General features: G+C 47.7%; 1 protein-coding gene and 3 non-coding genes across 6 annotated transcripts; 3 read left to right on the forward strand and 1 right to left on the reverse strand.

Annotated features, from left to right (window-relative positions):
• The first annotated feature begins 3,848 nt into the window (after window positions 1–3,848).
• KHDC4 (KH domain containing 4, pre-mRNA splicing factor) lies at window positions 3,849–20,558 on the forward strand. 3 transcript variants are annotated; one of them, XM_049634829.1, is made up of 14 exons: window positions 3,849–4,259; window positions 4,884–5,100; window positions 8,343–8,471; window positions 8,822–8,901; window positions 10,011–10,063; window positions 10,335–10,498; window positions 11,442–11,653; window positions 12,204–12,264; window positions 13,988–14,045; window positions 14,275–14,528; window positions 16,339–16,518; window positions 17,410–17,522; window positions 18,159–18,250; window positions 19,254–20,558. In XM_049634829.1, exons 2-14 carry the CDS (start codon window positions 5,050–5,052, stop codon window positions 19,451–19,453), a joined length of 1,647 nt encoding a protein of 548 aa, XP_049490786.1. In that variant the 5' UTR covers window positions 3,849–4,259; window positions 4,884–5,049; the 3' UTR covers window positions 19,454–20,558. The 3 variants fall into 3 exon arrangements, with proteins under 3 accessions (XP_049490786.1, XP_049490785.1, XP_049490787.1); XM_049634828.1 differs by lacking the exon at window positions 3,849–4,259 and adding an exon at window positions 4,280–4,378; XM_049634830.1 differs by lacking the exons at window positions 3,849–4,259; window positions 19,254–20,558 and adding an exon at window positions 4,280–4,378 and having other exon boundaries at window positions 17,438–17,522.
• On the reverse strand, window positions 7,865–7,949 carry TRNAR-UCG (transfer RNA arginine (anticodon UCG)). The gene has a single exon. It is a non-coding gene; the product is annotated as a tRNA-Arg (tRNA).
• Window positions 10,731–10,859, forward strand: LOC125926054 (small Cajal body-specific RNA 4). Its single transcript, XR_007458985.1, has one exon. It is a non-coding gene; the product is annotated as a small Cajal body-specific RNA 4 (non-coding RNA).
• Window positions 15,240–15,371, forward strand: LOC125926050 (small nucleolar RNA SNORA42/SNORA80 family). Its single transcript, XR_007458981.1, has one exon. It is a non-coding gene; the product is annotated as a small nucleolar RNA SNORA42/SNORA80 family (small nucleolar RNA).
• Window positions 20,559–22,177: the final 1,619 nt, after the last annotated feature.

Raw genomic sequence — 22,177 nt, forward strand, 5'->3', positions numbered from 1 at the left:
AGTAAAGTTTAGTTGTATAACATTTCTCAACTTGGGTTTGTCTACTATTTCCTTATGCTTGGACTCGGGCTATAACATTTTTGGCACTGTGTTCATTTAAGAGCATCCCTCAGGAGGTGCGTGCCACCTGTCGCTCGTGACGGAAGTTAACATCTTCCATCACTGAGTTAAGGTGGTATCTGTGAGGTTTCTCCCCTAGGAAGGTACCATTCTCCCCCTGCCTTTTTTTTAAAGTTTATTTATTTATTTTGAGAGAAAGAGAGAAAGAGAAAGGGAGAGAGAGAGCAGGGGAAGGGCAGAGAGAGAGGGAGACAGAGAGTTCTAGGCAGGCTCCAGGCTCCGAGCTGTCAGTACAGAGCCCAGCGCGGGGCTCGAACTCGCGAACCGGAACATCAGGATCTGAGGCGAAACCAAGACTGGGATGCTTGACCGACTGAGCCACCCAGGTGCCCCCGCGTTCTTCCTTTTGTAACTAACGAACAAATGTCTTGTGAGGAGCTGCTCTGCGACCATGTGACTGTCCCGTTACTCCTCTTACTTTGACCCACTATCTTTAGGATCCATTGCTGATTCCTGCCTGCATCACTTATCACTAAAACAGCTGCCAAACGGTGATTTTGAGGATGTTAAAGCCATAGCCTTTTCCTGACAGGTGTTATTTCTCTAGGACACTTAGTCCTGTAAGACTTTGTTGCCCGGCAGGAACGCACGCCAGAATTTTGCCCATCCCCCGCTCTGCTGCTCAGGACTCTGAGGAGACCTGCATCTGAGAAGGACCGTTGTAGATTACGGATCACCCAGCCCACTGGTTGTAACCCTGGGAAAGGTCACGATCTGGTGGGGCAGTGCTGCTCTGAGGTGTGTGTGATAAGCCGAGATGTCAGGGGTTTCCCTGCTTCCTCGGGCTCCCCCAGAAATCCACACTCGGTGGTCAGGAGCCTCGTTGTGGCCAATCAGTGCATTAGCTTACGTCACAAATACTTAGTATGGCAAGGAATTCGGTGTGGACTAGAATTTGACGAGAAAAGGATTAATTTCCCTGGATCTGACCGTAAGTACTTTCAGAAGACAGGAATAAAGAGTTTTCTCTAACGGGATTACATAACTGCACTTTTTCTCCCTGTGCCTTTTCAGCAGAGGAAAAAATGTTGATCTCTTTTGGGACTGTGCTTCCCCTGAGGCTCTGAGGAATCATCAATACACTTTACTAACCTCCTATTTTGCTAAGGGGACCTCCAGAGCCTGACCCGGGCTCCCAGCTGGGCCTTGTCGCAGCTGACTTCGCAGTGGGAAGGGCTCACCCACTCCCGACGGTTCCACAGTCCCACCGAGGGGCGATTTACCCACATCCTTTCTGGCGGGGCGTGCCCCAGAGGCTTCCTGAGGCCAGCTCAGGTGCACAGCGGCGAGGGGATCCTGTAGTACTTTAAGCTACACTGGGGGAAACCTCTCAGCGGTCAAGGACACAGCACTAAGTACAGGCAGGCCTCACCGAGGCTAAGATCTGGGGCTCTACGAGCCACCTCGTCTTTTTTTTTTTTTAAACAACCTTTTATTATTTTTAAAAATTTATTTTGAGAAAGTGAGAGCGAGTGAGTGAGCAGAAGGGCAGAGAGAGAGAGAGAGAGAGAGAGAGAGGGAATCCCAAGCAGGCTCTGCACTGTCAGCACAGAGCCTGATGCAGGGCTCGAACCCACAAATCATGAGATCATGACTTGAGCCAAAGCCAAGAGTCAGATGCTCAACCCACTGAGCCACCCAGGTGCCCCAAACCACCTCCTTTTGAACAGCTGTTCCATTCTTCTCTTTCTTGATGGATTTCCCTTGTAAGACGGTGACAAAAATTACAAAGCTATTTTTAGAAGTGCCAGAAGAATTCCTCAATTGGAAATCCTTTTGTCTGGAGAAATTACTCCAAGTGTCGGAGGTAGAAGGTGGTGCCCCAAAGGCCAGGGGTGCACGTGCTGGAGAGCTGGTGCAAGCCCACCATCATTCTTTCCTCCTTCCTGCTGCGGGGGAGGACCGGGCCCAGACTGCGAAATCCACTTTGGCATCTTCCAAGTTTGGGCTGATCTACCTGCCCCGGCCCCTTCTTGTGTCCAGGGCGGGGTGGGGGCACCTGGGTGACTCAGCCGGTTAAGTGTACGACTTCGGCTCAGGTCATAATCATGTGGTTCGTGAGTTCAAGCCCAGCATCGGGCTCTGTGCTGACAGCTAGGAGCCTGCAGTCTGCTTCGGATTGTGTCTCCTTCTCTCTCTGCCCCTCCCCCACTCACACTCTGTCTCTCTCTCTCTTTCAAAAATAAATAAAATGTAAAAAAAAAAAAAATTTCCAAGTAAAGACAGAAGTGGTGACTATCCATTCTAAATGAATGGATAAACTGGCCTATCCATACAATGGAATATTATTTGGCCGTAATAAGGAATGGAGCACTGACACACGCTACCGCATGCACGAACCTTGAAAACAAGATGCTAAGTGAAAGAAGTCAGACACTAAAGGTCACATATTCTATGGTTCCATTGTGTGAAATGTTCAGAATAGGCAATTCCAGAGAGACAGAAAGTAGATTGGTGGTTGCCTTAGCAAGGGAAAATGGGACGTGTCTGATAATGGGTGCAGGGTTTCTTTTGGGGTGATGAAAATGGTCTGGAATGAGATAGTGGTGATGGTTGCACAACTTTGTGAATTGAGCGCATAGAGTACCCTCTTATTTTTATTTAATTTTTAAGTAGGCTCCGCGATCAGATCAAGGAGGGGCTTGAACTCACCACTGGGAGATGGAGAGTCACATGCTCCACCCACGGGCCAGCCAGGCCCCTCCCCCCCAGTACCCTTTAGAAAAGGGTAATACGATTCACAAAGCACAAATTTTTTTAAATGTAAAAAAATAATGTAATTTCAATCAGACTCCCAACAACATTGTGTTTTGGGGAAAAGGGGCAACAGGAAAACGATGGTGTTTAATCTGAAATTCCTTGGAAAAATACACCTGTCAGAATGGGCAATGAAATGTAGATGAAAATCGGTTTGCCCTAACAGATTAAAATTGAAATAGAATCACCCAATAAAAACACCGTAGCAAAGGAACAAACGGATCAACGCAAAAGAACGAAGAAACGTAACAGCGTATATATAAAATTTCATACATGATAGGGGCGCCTGGGTGGCTCAGTCGGTTAAGCGTCCGACTTCGGCTCAGGTCACGATCTCGCGGTCCGTGAGTTCGAGCCCCGCGTCGGGCTCTGCACCGACAGCTCGGAGCCTGGAGCCTGCTTCCGATTCTGTGTCTCCCTCTCTCTCTGCCCCTCCCCCGTTCATGCTCTGTCTCTCTCTGTCTCAAAAATAAATAAAACGTTAAAAAAAATTAAAAAAAAAATTTCATACATGATAAACGTGGTGTTCGGATGGAAGGGGCATTTATTAAATGCTGAAGGGAAAATACTACGAATTTGGCTTTCAGATTACCTTGTATTTTATTAATCCTACCAGAATATAAATTTATTTGAAACACAGCACTCCATGCTAGTCGTTCAACCTAGAGTCTCCTAGCAGCTTGAAGACCCACCAAACGCCGTCGGTCCGCGGCGTCCCGGCCCCAACCCCGGCGGGGCGCCCCGGCCCGCCCCCTTCACCTCCGCCGTCCACGACCCACTTCCAGCCCAACCCCGGCGGTGCGCCCCGGCCGGCGACCCTCACCTCCGGGGTCCACAGCCCGCTCCCAGCGCCCCAGACCCCGGCGGAGCGCCCCGGCCCGCCCCCTCCCCTCCGCTCGCGCGCCCAGCCGCCGGCGCCCCCTCGCGGCGCGCCCCCGAGGCCCTGCTCTGAAAGCAGTGATTGGCGTGCAGACGTGAAACAACTAGAGAAATTCCTCACATGACCTTTGGGACGAATCATTTGCCTTTTCCTAAGCAGGTAACTGAGTGAAGCGGGCCAAAGTGGCGGGAAGGCTCTCTCCCTGGCCAGAGGCTGGGCCTCCACACAAACGTGGCTGGACCGGGGGACGAACTGTTTAATTCCCCGACTCTTGCGTATTGTCTTGTGGGCTCCCAACTTGCCCACAACAAACATGGACTCTCCTCGCCCCAATTGCGCCTTGATATGCTCTTCGGCAGCCATCTTTCTCCAGGGCAAGCCGAAAGCAGGAAGGTCACACCCTACCTGTCTCGGATAATGCCAGACGCCTTGAAATCAACAAGAGTCCAATTGGAACCGACGCTTTCACCGGAACGGCTTTTCCTCACGACCGGAAGGGGCTGTGCGTGAGGGCGTTGGGGGCGGAAGTGACGGGAAGGTGGTAGTGGGGTAGTTGGCGGGTGGTTGAGCAGAGCCGGTCGCCATGTCCGCGGGGAGCGCGACACATCCCGGGGCCGGCGGGTAAAGCTTCCTGGGCGAGGGCATCGCGGCTCGCACGGGGCAGAGGAGAGACGGAGGGACCGTTGGGAGCTGCGTATGGGTGTGGGGGGGGGGCGTTGAAGTGGGAAGTGTACGTATTGGAGGGCTGGGCTTTTGGGGAGAAAGACGGTGAGCAGGCCTTGGGGCCCCCGAAAAAGGCCGGCAGGGAGCAGAGGGAGACGAAAAGCAGGGACTTTTCGGAAGGACCGGCCAAGCGGAGGGGCAAAACGGGGGCATGTGGGACAGAGTGGAGTTTTCTCAGAGGGGTGATGGAGTAGAAAAGAAGTAGATTCTGGAGTAGGGTCGAAATTAGTGAGGAAATACTGCGGTAATTGTATAAAGAGAGGTGGTCATTTTAATACTGATAAGAGACTCGAGGGTGTAAAGAGGACACGATAGACGGCAAATGGGGTGCTAAAGCGTAGTAAGGGGAAGAATAACATGAATAAAGCTTTGGGGCCCAATATTTTCCTCTTTTTCCCGGTAGGCGCCGCAGCAAATGGGACCAACCAGCGCCAGCCCCCCTTCTCTTCCTCCCGCCGACGGCCCCAGGTGGGGAGGTTACCAGCAGTGGGGGAAGCCCTGGGGGCTCCACAGCTGCTCCCTCTGGAGCCTTGGATGCTGCTGCTGCTGTGGCTGCCAAGATCAATGCCATGCTCATGGCCAAAGGGAAGCTGAAACCAACGCAGAATGCCGCCGAGAAGGTATTTGAAGTTGAAGGGACTCTGCTAACTGCGATGTTAATAAGGGTTGTTTTGTAATTGTGCGATCCGAGAATCCTGTGTGTAGAGGAGAAAACCGGGACCCAGTAATTTAAGGATCACTTAGTTTTGGAACATATCAGATGATATTTTGTCATTTGTTTTTACGAGGCAGCTTTGGTTGGTTCGACTACATTTACGGATCAAATAGCTCATTTTGTCTTTGTTCTTAGTTCGGCCTGCTATCTACATAATCATTTAAAGCAACGATGGTAGTATATTTTTCACCACATGTGCATTTTCCCTGAAGTCACATGAGAAAGTCCAGGTAAATCAGTGAGCTTTAAAATGTCTCTAGTCAACTCTGCTCAAAAATACATTTATAAAATGTCCTTTATAATTAGAATCTAATGAACGTCTACAGTGTAATTAAACATGAAATAAAATGAACAGTTTATATGTTGGTTGGTTTGCTGTTTTCATACAAATTGGTCATTTTATAGAATTTGGTCGTTTTTAGAATTTGTGGTATAACTAAAATCTCACCACTAGACTGGATCTGAACTTTGAAGTCTTTAACTTATCCTGTAATAGGAAACCAGAATCTTCTACAGGACGATGCGTATAGTGGCTGTTTGTAGTGCTAGAATGCATGCTTTGCACTTAAAAGAAATCCTTATAATTTTAAGGGATGGATTACTGTCTCCAGTTCACAGAGGATGGAAATTGGGCGTGCGTGTGAATGTCAAGTTGTGTTAATTGTGTAAGATCTGTCATGGTTGGCACACATGTGACTTCAGAGTCGCCTCGGACAACTGGGTGTTTAGCTTTTGCTTGAAAGCCTCTGGAGTTGGAGAATTCAGTGTGTTCCAAGGCTGCTTGCTCCATTATAATTCTCATTTGAAAAAAAAAAAAAGTTCTGGGGGCGCCTGGGTGGCTCAGTCAATTGAGGTCATGATCCAACTTCGGCTCCGGTCATGATCTCATGGTTCGTGGGTTCAAGCCCCACGTCGGGCTCTCTGCTGACAGCTCAGAGCTTGGAGCCTACTTCCGATTCTGTGACTTCCTCTTTCTCTGCTCCTCCTCTGCTCATGCTCTGTCTCTCTTTCTCAAAAAGAAATAAACATTTAAAAAATTAAAAAAATAAAGCTGATTTCCATAGTACCTGTGAAGAAATGAGTTCTGTGTTTGCAAATGCAATTTAGGTGAGCAGTGACTGTGTTAATTAACACATTGTGATTATTTCACAATGTAAGCGTATATCAAAATATCCAGTTGTTCACCTTCAGTATATGTACACGATTTTTGTTTGTCAATTATACCTCAATAAAGCTGGGGGGAGAAAGGAAAATACAATTTTTTGTTAGCTGTCCAGTGTATGAGTATGATATCAACAGGCCATACTCTGTCTGGATGTTTAAATATTCAAGTTCGGCAGAATTGGTGGGAACTTCTAGTGAATTGGAAGTTCGTTATTCATTGTATTTTGATGGTTTGCAAAGATTGAGTCCGTTGTCCGTTTGTAAGTTTTACAAGGAGCTATAACACGCTGGTGATCATGGAGTGCTTCTGGAGTAATAAAATTCTTAATACTGATGTGAATCACTTATTTTTTTTCCTCTAAAAAGCTTTTGAGCTCAGCAGGCGGCAGCACAGTGCACAGATAGTGGATTTAGAATCAGAATATCTAGATGTGAAACCCAGGGTCCTCGGTTCTTGGCCTTAGATATGTCGTGGAACCTCAGTTTTCCTCATCTGATGGGGTTGGTGACATGTACCTGGGTGGTCCCCGACAGTGGCTGCTGCCTCCTGTAGCTATTTAAATTAAAATTTGAGTGAAAAGTAAGATTTAAGATGGAGTTCCTCGGCAGGGCACTTGGACACGAGGCTGACGGCGCCCACGTTGGACTGCCAGGTAGCTCCCACTGCCGGACGGCACTGCCCGCACCTTTGAAGGTGGCCCCGGGGTTCAGGGAGCTGAGGTGTGCTTGAGCCAGCGTGCTGAGTGGGGGGCTGAACAAAGATGAGATGTTGCTGAATCTAGTTTGTGTCCGTGACTTAAAAACGTGTCTGATGCAGGGGCGTTTGGGTGGCTCAGTGGCTTAAGCAACCAACTTCGGCTCAGGTCATGATCTTGCGGTTCGTGGGTTCGAGCCCCCGCATGGGGCTCTGCGTCTCCCTCTCTCTCTGCCCCTCCCCTGCTCATGCCCACTCTCTCTTTCTTAAAAAAAAATAAACGTTAAAAAAATATTTAAAATGTATCTAATGCATAAGGAAGTAAACTGCATTTTTATCTTCCTGGAGCAGATTTGTGGGACATTGGTCCAAGGCAACAAAAGGTTGGGGAAGGCCATCTTGGGATGAAATTTTTCTTGAATAACTCCAATCCAGCTATCTGGAGTTGCCTACCGTTGAAGTTGAAAGAAGCCAGACCAGATTTTAGGATTTTGCTTGATTTTTCATCCATTCTCTTAGTTCTTTAGTAGAAAGTAATGGGTTGTCAGGTAAAACTGACGGGTGTTCCAGGTCACTGCAAGGATGGGATTAGGTGAATGTAAGGTGCCATGGCTGCAGCGGTGGCACAAAGGCGGCGTCCGGTTACACAGGTGAGGTGCATGGGTTGCTGGACTCTGCCCTGTATTTTTTTTTTTTTAACTTAGTTTTTACATTTATTTATTTTTGAGAGACAGAGCACAAGTGGGGGAGGAGCAGAGAGAGGGGGACACAGAATCCGAAGCAGGCTCCAGGCTCCCAGCTGCCAGCACAGAGCCCAACGTGGGGCTCGAACCCACAAACCGTGAGATCACGACCTGAGTCGAAGTCAGACGCCCAACCGACTGAGCCACCCAGGCGCCCCTTTCCTGCATTTGACTGCACGTACGGCTAGCTGGTCGAGGTGCAAAGCACCGTAACTTGGTCTTGTGATTTTTCCCCGTGAAGATGGCAGCGTACGGTTTCTGGGATTATGTGATCACAGAAACGCACGTGTGGCTGAGGTTACAGAGAAACCTGAGGGTTGCCTTCAAGTCGGTTGACAATACTCGGTGTCAGTTCAGTGAGGTTTTGTTTGCTCGTTGTGTCATTTTTGCAGAATGACCCAGGAGTGTTTCCAAGTGTGTCTGCAGGCAGGTTTGGGGAACGGTAAGGTGGTGGTGGGACTTGGGAAGGGCCAGTTGTAAATTGGACAGCAGAAAGATACTATTTCATCTTACAGTCTTTTTGATCTAATTGCTCTTTCTTGGTAGCTTCAGGCCGCTGGCAAAGGCCTAACTAGCAATAAAAGCAAGGACGACCTGGTGGTGGCTGAAGTCGAGATCAATGACGTGCCTCTCACGTGCAGGAACCTGTTGACTCGAGGGCAGACTCAGGATGAGGTGGGGAGACGTGGGGCCTCTCTGGGGACGGTGGTGGCTGGGCGTGGTCTTGTGAACGCGGAGAGCGGAGTCAGATATTTATTCGCGGGTTTGGGTCATAATCTCCAAAGTCAGGGTTGGGTTGAATTAACTGCAGAGGAACTTCCTAGTGAAGGTGAAGGAGCCGATATGGGTGGACTCCCTGGGTCAGCTTGAGCAGGAAGCGATTTCCGATATGGGAGGGATACCTGTACAGACGTCATTCCTGTCTGTTGGTGGAATGAATGCATTGGGGCAAATCCATCCTGCTGCCTGTCATCGAAGTCGGTCGACTGCCACATCATCCTTTTAATAGAATGTTTCCTTTTCAGATCAGCCGACTTAGTGGGGCCGCCGTGTCAACTCGAGGGAGATTCATGACAAGCGAGGAGAAGGCCAAAGTGGGGCCAGGGTGTGTATGCACTTCCTCTGCTTTGGGAAAAGATTGGACACAGGCTCACGTTAGTGTGTTTTTCATTCTGAGGAAATAGGTGTAAATATTTGGTTAGCAGCTTGCTAGACGTACACGCATGCCTCGTAGTAGAACTTGGGAACGTCTCAGACGTGCGTAAGGAGGGTCGGTAGCTCTCGTCCTTCCTGCTGCTCTTTGATTTTTCATTTCACGGGTAACGTTTTCTTAGAGGAAACACATCACGGGAAAGTGTAAGATGAGACAGTTGCTAACATATAATGGACACGCTTCTAAATTTTTGTGTGGGAATGTTTCCCCCAACAAAAGGGCGTGTGTTTTGTTGTGATCTCCGTCTAAAAAACATCCTTTTGTCCGACTCCTTGCTGTTTCCAGGGTGGCTGGATTATCTATGTAAACATCTCGTCCCCTTTAGTTCGTCTCTCCCATTACTCGGTGTTTGGGGGCGGGTACTCAGGCAGTGCAACATTTTTCACGTTGGCCCAAACCAAATATAATTAGGAAGCAAAACTTGCTCCCCACCTGAGACAGTATATTGCAACTGTGTGCACGCCGGTTGCTGTTTTGAACTTTTTTGTCTTTAGACACAGCTGTTTTTTGCTGACAGCTTGTTATGAACTGTATGGTTATCGAAGATCTTCTCTGTGATTACAGTCAAAATCTGAATCTAAGCCACGTTACATTTAGAGTCGAGAGTTGCTTTGGTTGCGGGCCTCACAGCCATGGGTCTGTGCGCTCCTGTCACTGTCACCCCGGTCATTTGGATAGACAAGAGCATGTCTGCACGTAACCTGTTAGCCAACAAAAAGGAATTTTCTCAAACATCCGGTTATCTCGGTTGACTAGATCCCCGTATTCAGGAGCCCATAAGAGCAGATTTGATCCTGTGTGGGCTGGCTAACTTGAAGCAACCAGAAAAGTTTATTTAGCCTCAGCTTTAAACCACGTTCTTAAAAATTAGCAACAGCCATTTCTGTGAATATAGTGCCTTTGCCTTACTTGGAAAGTATAAACGTTACAAATTCGGTGACCCATTTGGTTCCTTTGGTTATGACCAGTTTAGGATCATCATTTTGTATTTCTCTTTATAGGGATCGTCCGTTATACCTTCATGTTCAGGGCCAGACACGGGAATTAGTGGACAGTAAGTAACGGTTGGGCTCACATCTGCTTTTTGCGAGGGGCAAAGTATAGGGCTCTAAGTAACAGGTTGGCAGAATGTCCCTGGGCTGTGCTAACTCGTGTGTGTGAACTGCTTACGAATGGGCTGGGGGTTTAGAGAGGCTGAGAACCACATACTTGGGGATCCTATAAAACGGATTAGTACATGGGCACCTGAGCATTGACCTTTGTCACGAGCTGGTAGTCCGTGCGTTCATCCCATTGGTATAACATCTCACCCCGTTTTTCCACAGGAGCTGTAAACCGAATCAAAGAGATCATCACCAATGGGGTGGTCAAAGCCGCCACGGGGACGAGTCCAACTTTTAACGGTGCAACAGTCACTGTCTATCACCAGCCGGCGCCCATTGCACAGCTGTCTCCAGCTGTTGGCCAGAAGCCTCCCTTCCAGTCAGGGGTATGTTTGGTGGAGAGATCCCCTAACAGCTTTGTCATTTCTGTAAAATTGACATAGGCCACAGAAAATGGTAGATGAGAAGAACATAGAAAATCCTGAAATTCTGACCTGAGAGCTCCCTGCTAGTGCTGGCCTGGTGACGCGCCCTTTGGAAAGGGCGTTGACGCGGTCGAGGGCACACCGTTCGCTGTGAAGTTAGCGGTTTGGTTCTGTGTCTGTAAATGTGACGGCAGCTGGAGGACTAAGAAGGCTGAGTCTGGTGAAGCAAGACTCTGCTGATACAATCCTCCTAGAGAACAGGGTGGGCGAGAGCAGCCCTCACTGGAGGACGCCACGGGGCTGACTGCACGACCCGACACGCCGCTATCGCGTCCCGGGAGACCGCGCCGGGCTCTCACTGCCTTGCGGTGGCCTGGGCCGTGGGCGTGCTTCCTGAGCCGCGAGTCTTTGCTTTATGCCTGTTTTGCTGAACTGAGGAAGGTGTTAATGTTCTAGGTAGGTGCGTGGGACAGGCAGATCTCATTTAAATTAAGTTACTATAGGGGCGCCTGTGGGGCTCAGTCGGCGAAGCACCCGACTCTTGACCTTGGCTCAGGTCATGATCTCAGGGTTTGTGGGATCGAGCCCCACGTCGGACTCCATACTGACAGCGCAGAGCCTGCTTGGGATTCTCTCTCCCTTTATCTCCGCCCTCTCCCCTGCTTACACGCTCATGTGCACACGCACTCTCTCCCTCCTTTTCAAAATAAACGTTAAAAAAAAAAAGAATTTAAGCTACTTTGTAAAGTTTATTTTTATAGGCTCATGGTAGAAATTATTTGGAGTCCTTGTTCTAACAGTGATTAAAGGTATCTGGAGGATTAAAGTCTTGCGCAGAATCATTTTCAAGATTTGGATTTAATTATGTGTCATGTTTAATCTGAGGTGTTTTGTTCTTCCACAGATGCATTATGTTCAAGATAAATTATTTGTGGGTCTGGAGCATGCTGTGCCCACTTTCAATGTCAAGGAGAAAGTGGAAGGTCCAGGCTGCTCCTATTTGCAGCACATTCAGATTGAAACAGGTGCCAAAGTCTTCCTAAGAGGCAAAGGTTCGGGTTGCATTGAGCCAGCATCTGGCCGAGAAGCTTTTGAGCCTATGTATATTTACATTAGGTACGTGTGGATGGGTGGGGCTGAGGACATTTGAATGCTTGTCACCAGATCAGTACAGGCAGGGATAATTCAGAAGGTGTAAGAAAATAGGTTTAATAAACCTTAACATGAGGGACTTGGGTCAGTACTAGCAATAATCACTTTGTAATTACTTAGTAAGAATGATTGAAATAGGAGGTGGAATTGCCTTTTTTAGTGTTCAGGTTTTGGGGTTTTATATATAATCCCTGACCCTAAAGTAGCTGTGATGAGCCTAAAGTAACCTTTTTTTAAACCTACGACAGTATTCGTGTACTTTATAGTGATTTTAGTGGCTTTTAAAAGTCTTATGTCAAGAAGTACTATAACTCAGAGAGACCAAAAAGTGTATGTCTCGATGATACTGGTTATATCTTACGGGGCTTCTATTACGTTGTTTTGTGATTTTCAGAAAGTTAGATTTGTGCTGCATTAAATGTATTAAACTTATAAACAGTATACGAAGTGAAACACAATTCTCTATCTTTTACTTTTCTCCTCTTTGAATTTTCTGGGTCTTCTTTCTTTGCAGCCATCCCAAACCAGAAGGCCTGGCTGCTGCCAAGAAGCTCTGTGAGAATCTCTTGCAAACAGTGAGTTCTGTTCGACTGTCTGATATGCAGAGAGCTGCTGTGTGGGGCTGTGTCTGAGCCCTCTTCCCACCTGCACTCGTTTCCGAGGGCTTCAGTAACAAGTTGCCACCGACTAGGTGACAGAAACGTATTCTCTGACTGCTCAGGAGGCCAGACACGCAGAATCCAAGCGTGGGCAGGGTTGGCTCTTTCTGAACAACACCGTGCGGGAGAATGTTCCACGCCTCCCCCGGCCTGCAGCCCTTTGCATTTTCGCCGGGTGTCAGCAGAGCTCCGTTCTCTGTCCCGGTGACACCTGGCCTACTCCTGCCTCTCCTTGTCCATCTGTCTCTCAGAAGGGTGGCAGTCCTCGGATTTAGGGCCCACTGGAATCCAGTGTGACTTCATCTTAATAGCGTGTATCTGCAAGACCTTGTTTCCAAATAAGGTCACATTCTGGGGTTTTTGGCAGACGTGACTTTTGAAAGGACACCATTTAAACCACACCGTTCTGGCCACTAACATTCTCTCTAAGGAAGTCAGACCACCCTAGCATGTCCTCGCTGGTGTGCATTTTCTTCTTTAGGAGGCATTTCAGTATGGAGTTTCGGAAATGTGCAGGCCTTCAGTGTGAAATCTCAATGTCCTCAGTTACTTAAGTAGACGACACTTTTAATCTTGGTCAGGTTGTTTGCTGTGGGCCTTCCAAGTTCTTTTCAACAGTAAGTTTGGCTAAATAAGGGAGGAAGGTGGAGCTATGATGGTTTAAAACCAATCGGCAGGGGCGCCTGGGTGGCGCAGTCGGTTAAGCGTCCGACTTCAGCCAGGTCACGATCTCGCGGTCTGTGAGTTCGAGCCCCGCGTCAGGCTCTGGGCTGATGGCTCGGAGCCTGGAGCCTGTTTCCGATTCTGTGTCTCCCTCTCTCTCTGCCCCTCCCCCGTTCATCCTTTCTCCTCCTCTCTCTTCAAAAAAAAAAAAAAAAAAAAAAAACGTTGAAAAAAAAACCAATCGGCAGTGCTTTGGCCTAATTGCTTATTTGAGTATTCTTTTTATTCTGTAGTCTAGTAACCAAAAGTTAGACCGGGAGGCCTCTTTGCGTAGCACCTGATGGAAACCAGGTTTGGGGTTGACTGTTCAGCGTTGTGTTATTTGATACGTAAGGGTTCCAGACTTTTGGGAAGTTGTTTGCTTTGCTTCTGCAAAGTAACCTGATTTACTATCCTTTATACCAGACCACTGCCCTGATCACCCCCTGGCTTTGTCTCATTGCTGCGTGCGGCGATTCAGTGGGGTGCCCAGAACGAAGAACTGGGCGGAGGGGGGAGACATACTAGCTCTGTGCTGAGCCTTGAGCTCCCTGAGGACAAGTCCAGCAAATAAAAGAATGAATGATTTCTCATTAGTTGTACTGACAACTTAGGAACTTCCTACCTTCTGTATCTGTGTGGCTCTGGATGATTTTTACCTCAGAGTTGGGTCTCATTTGGGGGATTTTAAATAATCTCTACACCCAACATGGGGCTCAGATTCACAACCTTGAGATCGAGCGTCACGCACTCCACCCGTTGAGTTAGCCGGGCGCCCCGTGCCTTATTAAAATTTAGAGTAAACAGGTCTCAAATAGGTTGAGATACCAGTGGAAATATTTTAATCCCCGGCTGCTTTAGTCCCAGAACCAGACTCTTGTAAATACTCCACAAATTGGGACTGTCCCATATGAATTTGTCTTCCCTTCTCTTGCAGGTTCATGCTGAATACTCTAGATTTGTGAATCAGATTAATACTGCTGTACCCTTACCAGGTGTGTATGTCTCAAAGTGTTCGACGAAGATAAATGCGTTGTTAGCGATATCTGTGTGTGAAATAGATACTTGAGGCTAGACTAAGCGTGCCAGGGCACTCAGAACCTAGGGTGATTTGAAAAGCCATTCGTACCTCAGTAGTTTTCTTCCCTAGAGATTAAGTTAATATTCAGCTAAAATGTCTCATTCTGCTGCAGCTGATTAAACACTTTTTTTCTTCCCCCTCAGGCTATACACAACCCTCTGCTATAAGTAGTGTCCCTCCTCAGCCACCATATTATCCATCCAATGGCTATCAGTCTGGTTACCCTGTTGTTCCCCCTCCTCAGCAGCCAGTTCAGCCTCCCTACGGAGTGCCAAGCATAGTGCCACCGGCTGTTTCACTGGCACCCGGAGTCTTGCCAGCATTACCTACTGGAGTGCCCCCTGTGCCAACACAATACCCGATAACCCAAGTGCAGCCTCCAGCTAGCACTGGACAGGTAGGACGCCGGGGCGGGAGCCGGACGCCGCTGTGCTGGGGGAGGCCGGGCGGGGGAGGGGTGCGGACGCGGTGGCGTTCAGAGAGAACAGGTGTGTAGTTATGGTGCAGCGGGAGGGGTTTTCTCCCGTTCCTCCTGCGTTCCCGCCACCGAGCTACCCGAAGGCTTCGGGGGACAGCGTGCACACACCGGTGCATTCATCCTCAAGTGTGTGGCACCGGCAGACCGGTGTGTAGAAGAGGAGTCGGCGAGCTTCCCCTGGAATGCTGGCCGCCGGCTAGGTTAGGTGTCGCGGGCCCTGCGGGCGCCGTCACGCCTGCCGTGCCCGGTTGGCGGGCGCACGCGCGGCCTGAGACGATACCGAGTGAGTGAGCGTGGCCGTGCTCCAGGAACACTCGAGTCGCAAGTGTACAAGGGCCACGATCGTAGTTGGCCTGCACCTGGCTCCGGGAGAGGGGAGCCAGCCCACGCCACGCCTCCACGCGTTTGGAACGGAGTCCCTAAGCTTCGAAGGAAATCCACCATAGGCAGGGGCTCCTAGGCCAAGGGCTACACGAGCTCTGCCAACTTCAGGATCGTAAATGCTCTCACGGAATTCTCAAACCGTGTAAGAAACTAGAATTTTCGGAAAGGGTAGGCAGCTAGCTCATCTGGATGGATGGTGTCCAACCCTACATCCATCAGAGAGCAGAGGGAAGCTAGTGAGTGAGCGCACGGTGATTGATGGCGGGCCCTTGACCGTGGGCCTCTCAGAGTGGACCCGTGCCAGAGGAAGTGCAGCCCCGAACCATTGCCCAGCCTCCCGATCGGTGGGCTGTGAGCACTGAAGGGGGCTGGACAGGGAGAAACAGCAGAGGACTTCGCTGAATTCTGGCGGTGACCCTGAGGCCTAATCACGTGCCTTCTGTGTTTGGCAGAGCCCTAGTTCTCCAGCTTTGAGCCGCGCTGGTTTGTGACCAGAAATGCATATGGTGGAGCAGGCTCTTTAGGGTTGGGCTTGAGAGAGCGGGCGGCCCGGGCCCCTCATGCATTCCCGGGTTTGAGCTGTGCCTTCCTGGAATATAATTCAGCCTATCCAGGCTTTGGTTTCCTTATAGAGAATGGGCGTGGGACGCCTGGGTGGCTCAGTTGGTTGAGTGTCTCTGGATCTTGGCCCAGGTCAGGAGTTCAGGCCTCGAGTTGGGCACCGCCCTGGGTGTGAAGCCTACCTTAAAAAAAAGAAAAGAAAAGAAAAAGAAAATGGGCGTAATGATAATATCTCAGAGGTCGCAAAGGTTAATTGAGGTGACCCACGTGTTCAACAAGTCATGGCTATTTGATAAGACTTGTCTTATCTCTCTGACGCGTGCTGGGTCAGTCCTTATTCCTTTTTGGAACAATCTCTTAAAACATTAGACTCCCCGTTGCTATGACAACTTTGCCACGAGCGTTGGCAGCCTTTATGATCCAGAAAGAGCTAATCGCGTTGATTAGAGGAGCTTAAATTGGAGAATGTTTGGCTTGTAACTTCTGAACTAAGTAAGTGGCTAGAATTTGTATTATTTGTTGATCATGTTTGCTCCTAATCGCCCAAGTGCACAGCAGATTCCTAAGAGTTGAGAGCACCTTAGAGATCGTCAGTTTTGCATTTCCCTACCGTCAGGGTGGGAAGGCTGTACTGTCACCAGATGATACAGGAAGGAAACTCGCGGCCAGAGATACAGGATTTCTAGGATACACGTGCATCATTAAAATGTATTGTAACTATTGTGTTCTTAAAGTGGCTGGGCGTTCTCACACCATTTTTCCCCTTGGTTTGTTTTGGTCCCAGAGTCCGATGAGCGGGCCTTTTATTCCTGCTGCTCCTGTCAAAACTGCCTTGCCTGCGGGCCCCCAGCCCCAGCCCCCGCCCCCGCCCCAGCCCCCACTCCCAAGTCAACCCCAGGCACAGAAGAGGCGATTCACAGAGGAGCTACCAGATGAACGAGAGTCTGGACTTCTTGGATACCAGGTTAAATAAAATACTTTTACTTTCCTCACCATACCCTACTGTATCTTTCCTTTAAAGAAAGAAATTCACATCTATGCCAGTTGTTTTCCCGATAACGAGGATTTCTGTTTTCTGGAATCCATTTAGATTAGGGTTTTTTCCTTGGGGGATTAACTGAAAGCAAGAATGAGTCCCTTTGGGTGGGTTTGTCTTTGGGGTCAATATGATAAAATACAGAACTCCACATAGAGAGAAGTATAGGTCTCTTATGACTGGCACCTGGAACGAGTCGTGTAGATTTCTGCACTTCCTCTTACACAGCACTCTCGAAAGCCTCAGATAGTTCTCGCTTCCCTACACATCTCACCGAAAGGTATCATTCTACCTCCCAACAGTGGTTTGTATTTAAACCTTAGCTCCCAATTTACTATTCTGTCTCTCCGTAAGAAAGAGTGATTTTTTTTCCTCCAGTCCCCCACCACCTGCAGAAAAAGGTGGCCAAAATGTGATTCTGTGCATAGTTATAGTCATTCGAGTATAGGGTTTTTAAAAATATTATTAAAATGTTTAGTTTTGGTGCAGTTTTGTTTCATCAGGAGAAGCACCTGCGCTTTTTGCCAGAGTCCTTGAAGCCTTCTTTGAAACACGCTTTGAAGCATTTTTATAGTTCTAGATGGAGAGTTGAAAACAGATGCAGGTAGCATAATCAATCATGATGTCCCCGAGCAAGTCCTCCGTAGAGAAGAGTGATCTCTGTTTGGGCCGTGGTTACGCCCCAAATCCCAGAGAGCTATGTAGTGCAGATTACTGCAATTGACCAGAAAGACAAGGCACTTGACAGTTACGTTAAGGAGCTAAAGTCTGTACAGCAGTTGTAGATTTGCTAATGCCACTGTATTTTTCTGCTCATAGCATGGACCCATTCATATGACTAATTTAGGTACAGGCTTCTCCAGTCAGAATGACATTGAAGGTGCAGGATCGAAGCCGGCAAGTTCCTCAGGCAAAGAGCGAGAGAGGGACAGGTAAGTTTGTTGGAGCGGAATTACATGAATGTATTAAGACGTCCTCCGTTTGCATCGCTAGTGAGAATGATCATTGCTGCGGGTTTCCCGTGTTCTAAAACTGTAACGAGATCCTTTGGCTCAAATAAGCTCCTGTTCTTTGTAACGGATACGCTCATGGAGAATAGGACGCGCCTCCCAGTCTCCGGGCCGCTGTACTCGACTTTGAATAATTCAGTGCTTGTTCATTCAGGCATCTTCCTTTACCTTCACTGCCTGCATCTTGGCCGTTTTCCTGAGCGTAGGCAGGGACAGGAGTCTGACACAAGCCATGTTTGCTACTTAGAATCCTAGAACCTGATGGGTTGAGGTACTTGAATGGAGGTCCAGCCTGCCACCCAGGGCTCGCACTCTCCTGTACCATCCTTTGAGCCTTCACTGGATGAGCCTAACTTCTCCCAGCAGCGCATTCTTGTTTTGGCCCGGCCCAGCCTGGCTGTGTAGACCGGCCTTACAATCTGACAACTTGATGATAGCTTGAAGGGTGGGGTCAGGCGGAAGGGGTAGAAGTGGATGGTTACCTGCTTCGTGTCTGCTGGACAGGTTATGATGGATCGAATCTGTCTGAAAGGGCTGTCACATTTTTTCTCCTAACAGGCAGTTGATGCCTCCACCAGCCTTTCCAGTGACTGGAATGAAGGCAGAGTCTGATGACAGGAGTGGGTCTGGGGCCGGAGCAGGGGGCCATGGTGAGTGAGGTGTAGCTGGGGATACTCGGGTGGCTAAGAGTGTTCCTAAGCTATTAGTTTTCTGACCTGATGTTCACTCAGATGGCACTCATTCAGGTGTTTAATCCAGCTTCTAAAATCTACAGGCTAATGAGAATACTTGTTTTTATTTAAAAGGACGACATACAGTTACACGGGCTTTAATTTTCAACTGACGTGTGTCTAGGAAAGAGTTGGTTAACTTACGTTTTATGCGTAGCATTAAAGCCCTAGGAAATACTAATGATTGGTAGGTCAGTTCAAAATTTTGTTGCCTTTGTTATCTGAATACCTGGAGGTAATCTGACGCAGACTTGAGGACTGGTATTTTGGGGCACCTGCCTGGCTCAGCCAGTGGGACATGTGACTCTTGATCCTGGGGTCCTGAGTTCGAGCCCCATGCGTAGAGCCTACTATTAAAAAAGATTGATTTTTCTTTGTATTGGGAGCTGAGCTACTTCTCTCTGCATAGCTCTATCGATTGAATGGTCAGCCTGTGGCTGTTGAAAAAGCATTGCCTCTTAGTATCCCAGAACTCTAGATGTGTAGAGGAATATGGGGCCACTCGTGTTCTTTGCCTGTAGTCGTAATAAAAGTGAGCAAAAGAAAATACATTTTTTTCTTTTCTTCTTTTTTTTGAACTCTTTAAAAGGTGAAATATTAGCCTCCGGAGACTCACTTGCTAACTTTACTTTTTTTTTTCTTTTTTCTTTTTTTTTCTTTTTTTTTTTTTTGTGTTTCTTTTTTCTTTCTCTGTTTTCTTACATGGTTCTGGTGGACTCACATTTGCTGATGCTGGTGCTGTTTTTCGTGTGATCTTCAACGTTTTTGGGTGACCATTGACCCTGTGACCTCAAAATGGTGTCCAACTAACCAATTACAATTAACATCTTTTTTTTATTAACGAATTTATGGTATTATCTTTTTTTTTTTTTTTTTTTTGTCTTGGTGGGGAACGGGGTTGGGGTTGTTTTCTCTATTCTAGATTATCCAGTCAAGAAGATGAAAACTACGGAGAAGGGATTTGGGTTGGTGGCTTATGCTGCAGATTCATCTGATGAAGAGGAGGAACACGGGGGTCATAAAAATGCAAGTAGCTTTCCACAGGGCTGGAGTTTGGGCTATCAGTACCCTTCGTCACAACCACGAGCTAAACAGCAGATGCCATTCTGGATGGCCCCGTAGGAAACAGTGGAGCAGAGCTTTGACCCTCGGTGACTCTCTTTAGCAATAATGCATGCGTTTGATTTAATAAGACTCTGGGGCCTGTACCGGGAACCATCTTGGACCTTTGCAGAAGTTAGAGATGCAGCGTCTCCTTTCTCAAAGTGTCTCGTTCTTTTTACAACATCCCTGTTTCTGCAGTGGCATAGCATCTGTTAACATTTACTTAGAATCACAAGTTTGTCTCAGAAGCTTTTTAACAGTTGGTGAAATGTGCTTGTTCAACAGAGCATCCCAACAGGGTCATTCCCATATACATTTGACCTGGTCCAGCCTTTTCCACACGAATGGCCCCTATTCTGACGAAGAGAAGGTTTTATTTGTATTTTACTACTGTTTGGTCAATTTTGATACCAACTGGTTACAAACGACGCCTTACTATTTATTAGTGGGGAAATGATCTTAAGACCATCCTTTCCTTTCAGCACCTTTAAATCTAAGGACAATGCATCCCTGTTTCATTTTTGCATTCTTTTCTGTTTTTGGAAACTTCAGTTTTACTCATTTAAAACTGTTGGATATAGCTGGATCCTGAGTAGGAAGATTAAAGTTTTTTGTTTTTTGTTTTTTTCTCCCCTGTGTCTTTTTACTGGGATGAGCCAAAGCTGGCACCTTCAGGCACTCTTGTCTCAGAAAGCCATTGCTGTTTTTATTGCCCTTCTAAGCTCCATGTCGTCAGCTGGGTCAGAGAAAACTGCTTGATCAAAGCTGGTCAGAACTCCTCACAGAAATGAAACACAGTGGTCTGCCTCTCAGAACTGGTTGCAGCTCAAATAGAGAGATTTGACCGCTCAGTAGGATGGATGGCGAACTTAGAGACTGAAATTGCAACTTGTCCTTTTCCTTGGCATTACAGGTTTTGCCAAAAGAACTTTTTTGTATCAAATATTGACGTGTGAAAGAAGGAGCTAGTCTGCTGAACCAGGAGTAGTTTGAGATACTGAACTGTCATTTTTGCACATTTGAATACTTTGCAGGCTGGCTTTGTATAAACATATTCTCTGGTTTCCTATATGTTGTAAATATTTAGACCATAATTTCATTATAAATAAATGTATAAATATTCTGTTGTGGTTTCTCTGTTCTCTTCTACAACCCACCCATACGCTAAAATGTATAAACTTTTACTGATAGCTTAATGGAATTATAACCCACCAGAAAAATACATACACAGGCCCAGAAGTTTCCATATAGTTCCAAGAATTGATGACTTAACAGAGTAAAGTCTTCAAAGTCCAGACGAAAACATCGAGGATAATTATAGTGGACTCCCTCCGTTCTCGTATTTTAGCCCTCCTTTATGGAACATGGTTAGATAGTGAGGTACATTTTTATTTTTATTTAATTTTTATTTATTTTTTTTAACGTTTATTTATTTTTGAGACAGAGAGACAGAGCACGAACAGGGGAGGGTCAGAAAGAGGGAGACACAGAATCTGAAACAGGCTCCATGGGGCTCTGAGCTGTCAGCACAAAGCCTGATGTGGGGCTCGAACTCACGGACCACGAGATCATGACCTGAGCCGAAGTCGGCCGCTTAACCGACTGAGCCACCCAGACGCCCCGTGAGGTACATTTTTAAAGGATGGAGACACAAATTATGCTTGAGAAAGCATTTTTAAAAAGAAGGGTGGGTAGAAATTTCAGCAAAATTTGCCCGGTGCCGATTCCTTTCAGACCTGTGTGTACCACCTAACATGGAGGTGAAGATACTGCCAGTGCCTTCACTATTGCTGTATGTAAAGGCCGTGGTGGGGAGGGGGAGTGTGTGTGTGTGTGTGTGTGCGCGCGCGCGCTGGGTGGCTCAGTTGGTTAAGCCTGAGCTTGATCTAGGCTCAGGTCATGACCTCATGGCTTGTGGGTTCAAGCCCCACATCGGGCTCTGTGCTAACAGCCCGGAGCCTCTTTGGGGTTTTGTCTCCCCATCTGCCCCTTCCCCGCTTGCTCTCCATATCTATCAAAAACAGATTTAAAATTTTTTTTTGTTTTTTTTAAATTTTTTTTTTAATGTTTATTTCTGAGACAGAGACAGAGCATGAGTGGGGGAGGGGCAGAGAGAGAGGGAGACAGAATCAGAAGCAGGCTCCAAGCTGTCAGCACAGAGCCCGACGCGGGGCTCGAACTCACAAACCAGTGAGATCAACGGTCTCAACCGTTTAGGGGCAACCCAGGTGCCCCTAAAATTTTTAAGTTTTTTAAAAGGCCCTGTGAACAGTCTTAAATTATTCTTTAAAATCTCTTAATTTCCTTTCGGGGGGGGGGTGAGGTAGTACATTTGTCTTTAAAAACCTAGTTTTGAAATGCCTTTCATTGGGGCACCTGGATAGCCCCAGTTGGTTGAGTGTCCGACTCGATTTGAGTTCGGGTCATGATTCTGCGGTCCTGGGATCGAGCCACCGATGGGGCTCTGCGCTGAGCGTGGAGCTTGCTTGGGATTTTCCCCCTCCCTGCTTGCACTTTCTCTCGAAAGTAATTTTAAAAAATAAAAACCGAGACGTCTTTAAGGTACATGCGTGTAAATGCGGACCTGTGCCCAGCCTAACCACAGTGCTGCGAACGAACCTCTGGTCTTCCAGACCTGACCCGCAGACCCTGTAGCCGTGCTTTGGTGGAATTTGGTTTTTCCGCGGTTAGGCCAGAATCTTGGCCTCTGCACTATTTTCCGGTAAGATCTGGTGGGTGCCC

This window comes from Panthera uncia, chromosome F1, assembly GCF_023721935.1.
Source record: "Panthera uncia isolate 11264 chromosome F1, Puncia_PCG_1.0, whole genome shotgun sequence".
Taxonomy (NCBI): domain Eukaryota; kingdom Metazoa; phylum Chordata; class Mammalia; order Carnivora; family Felidae; genus Panthera; species Panthera uncia.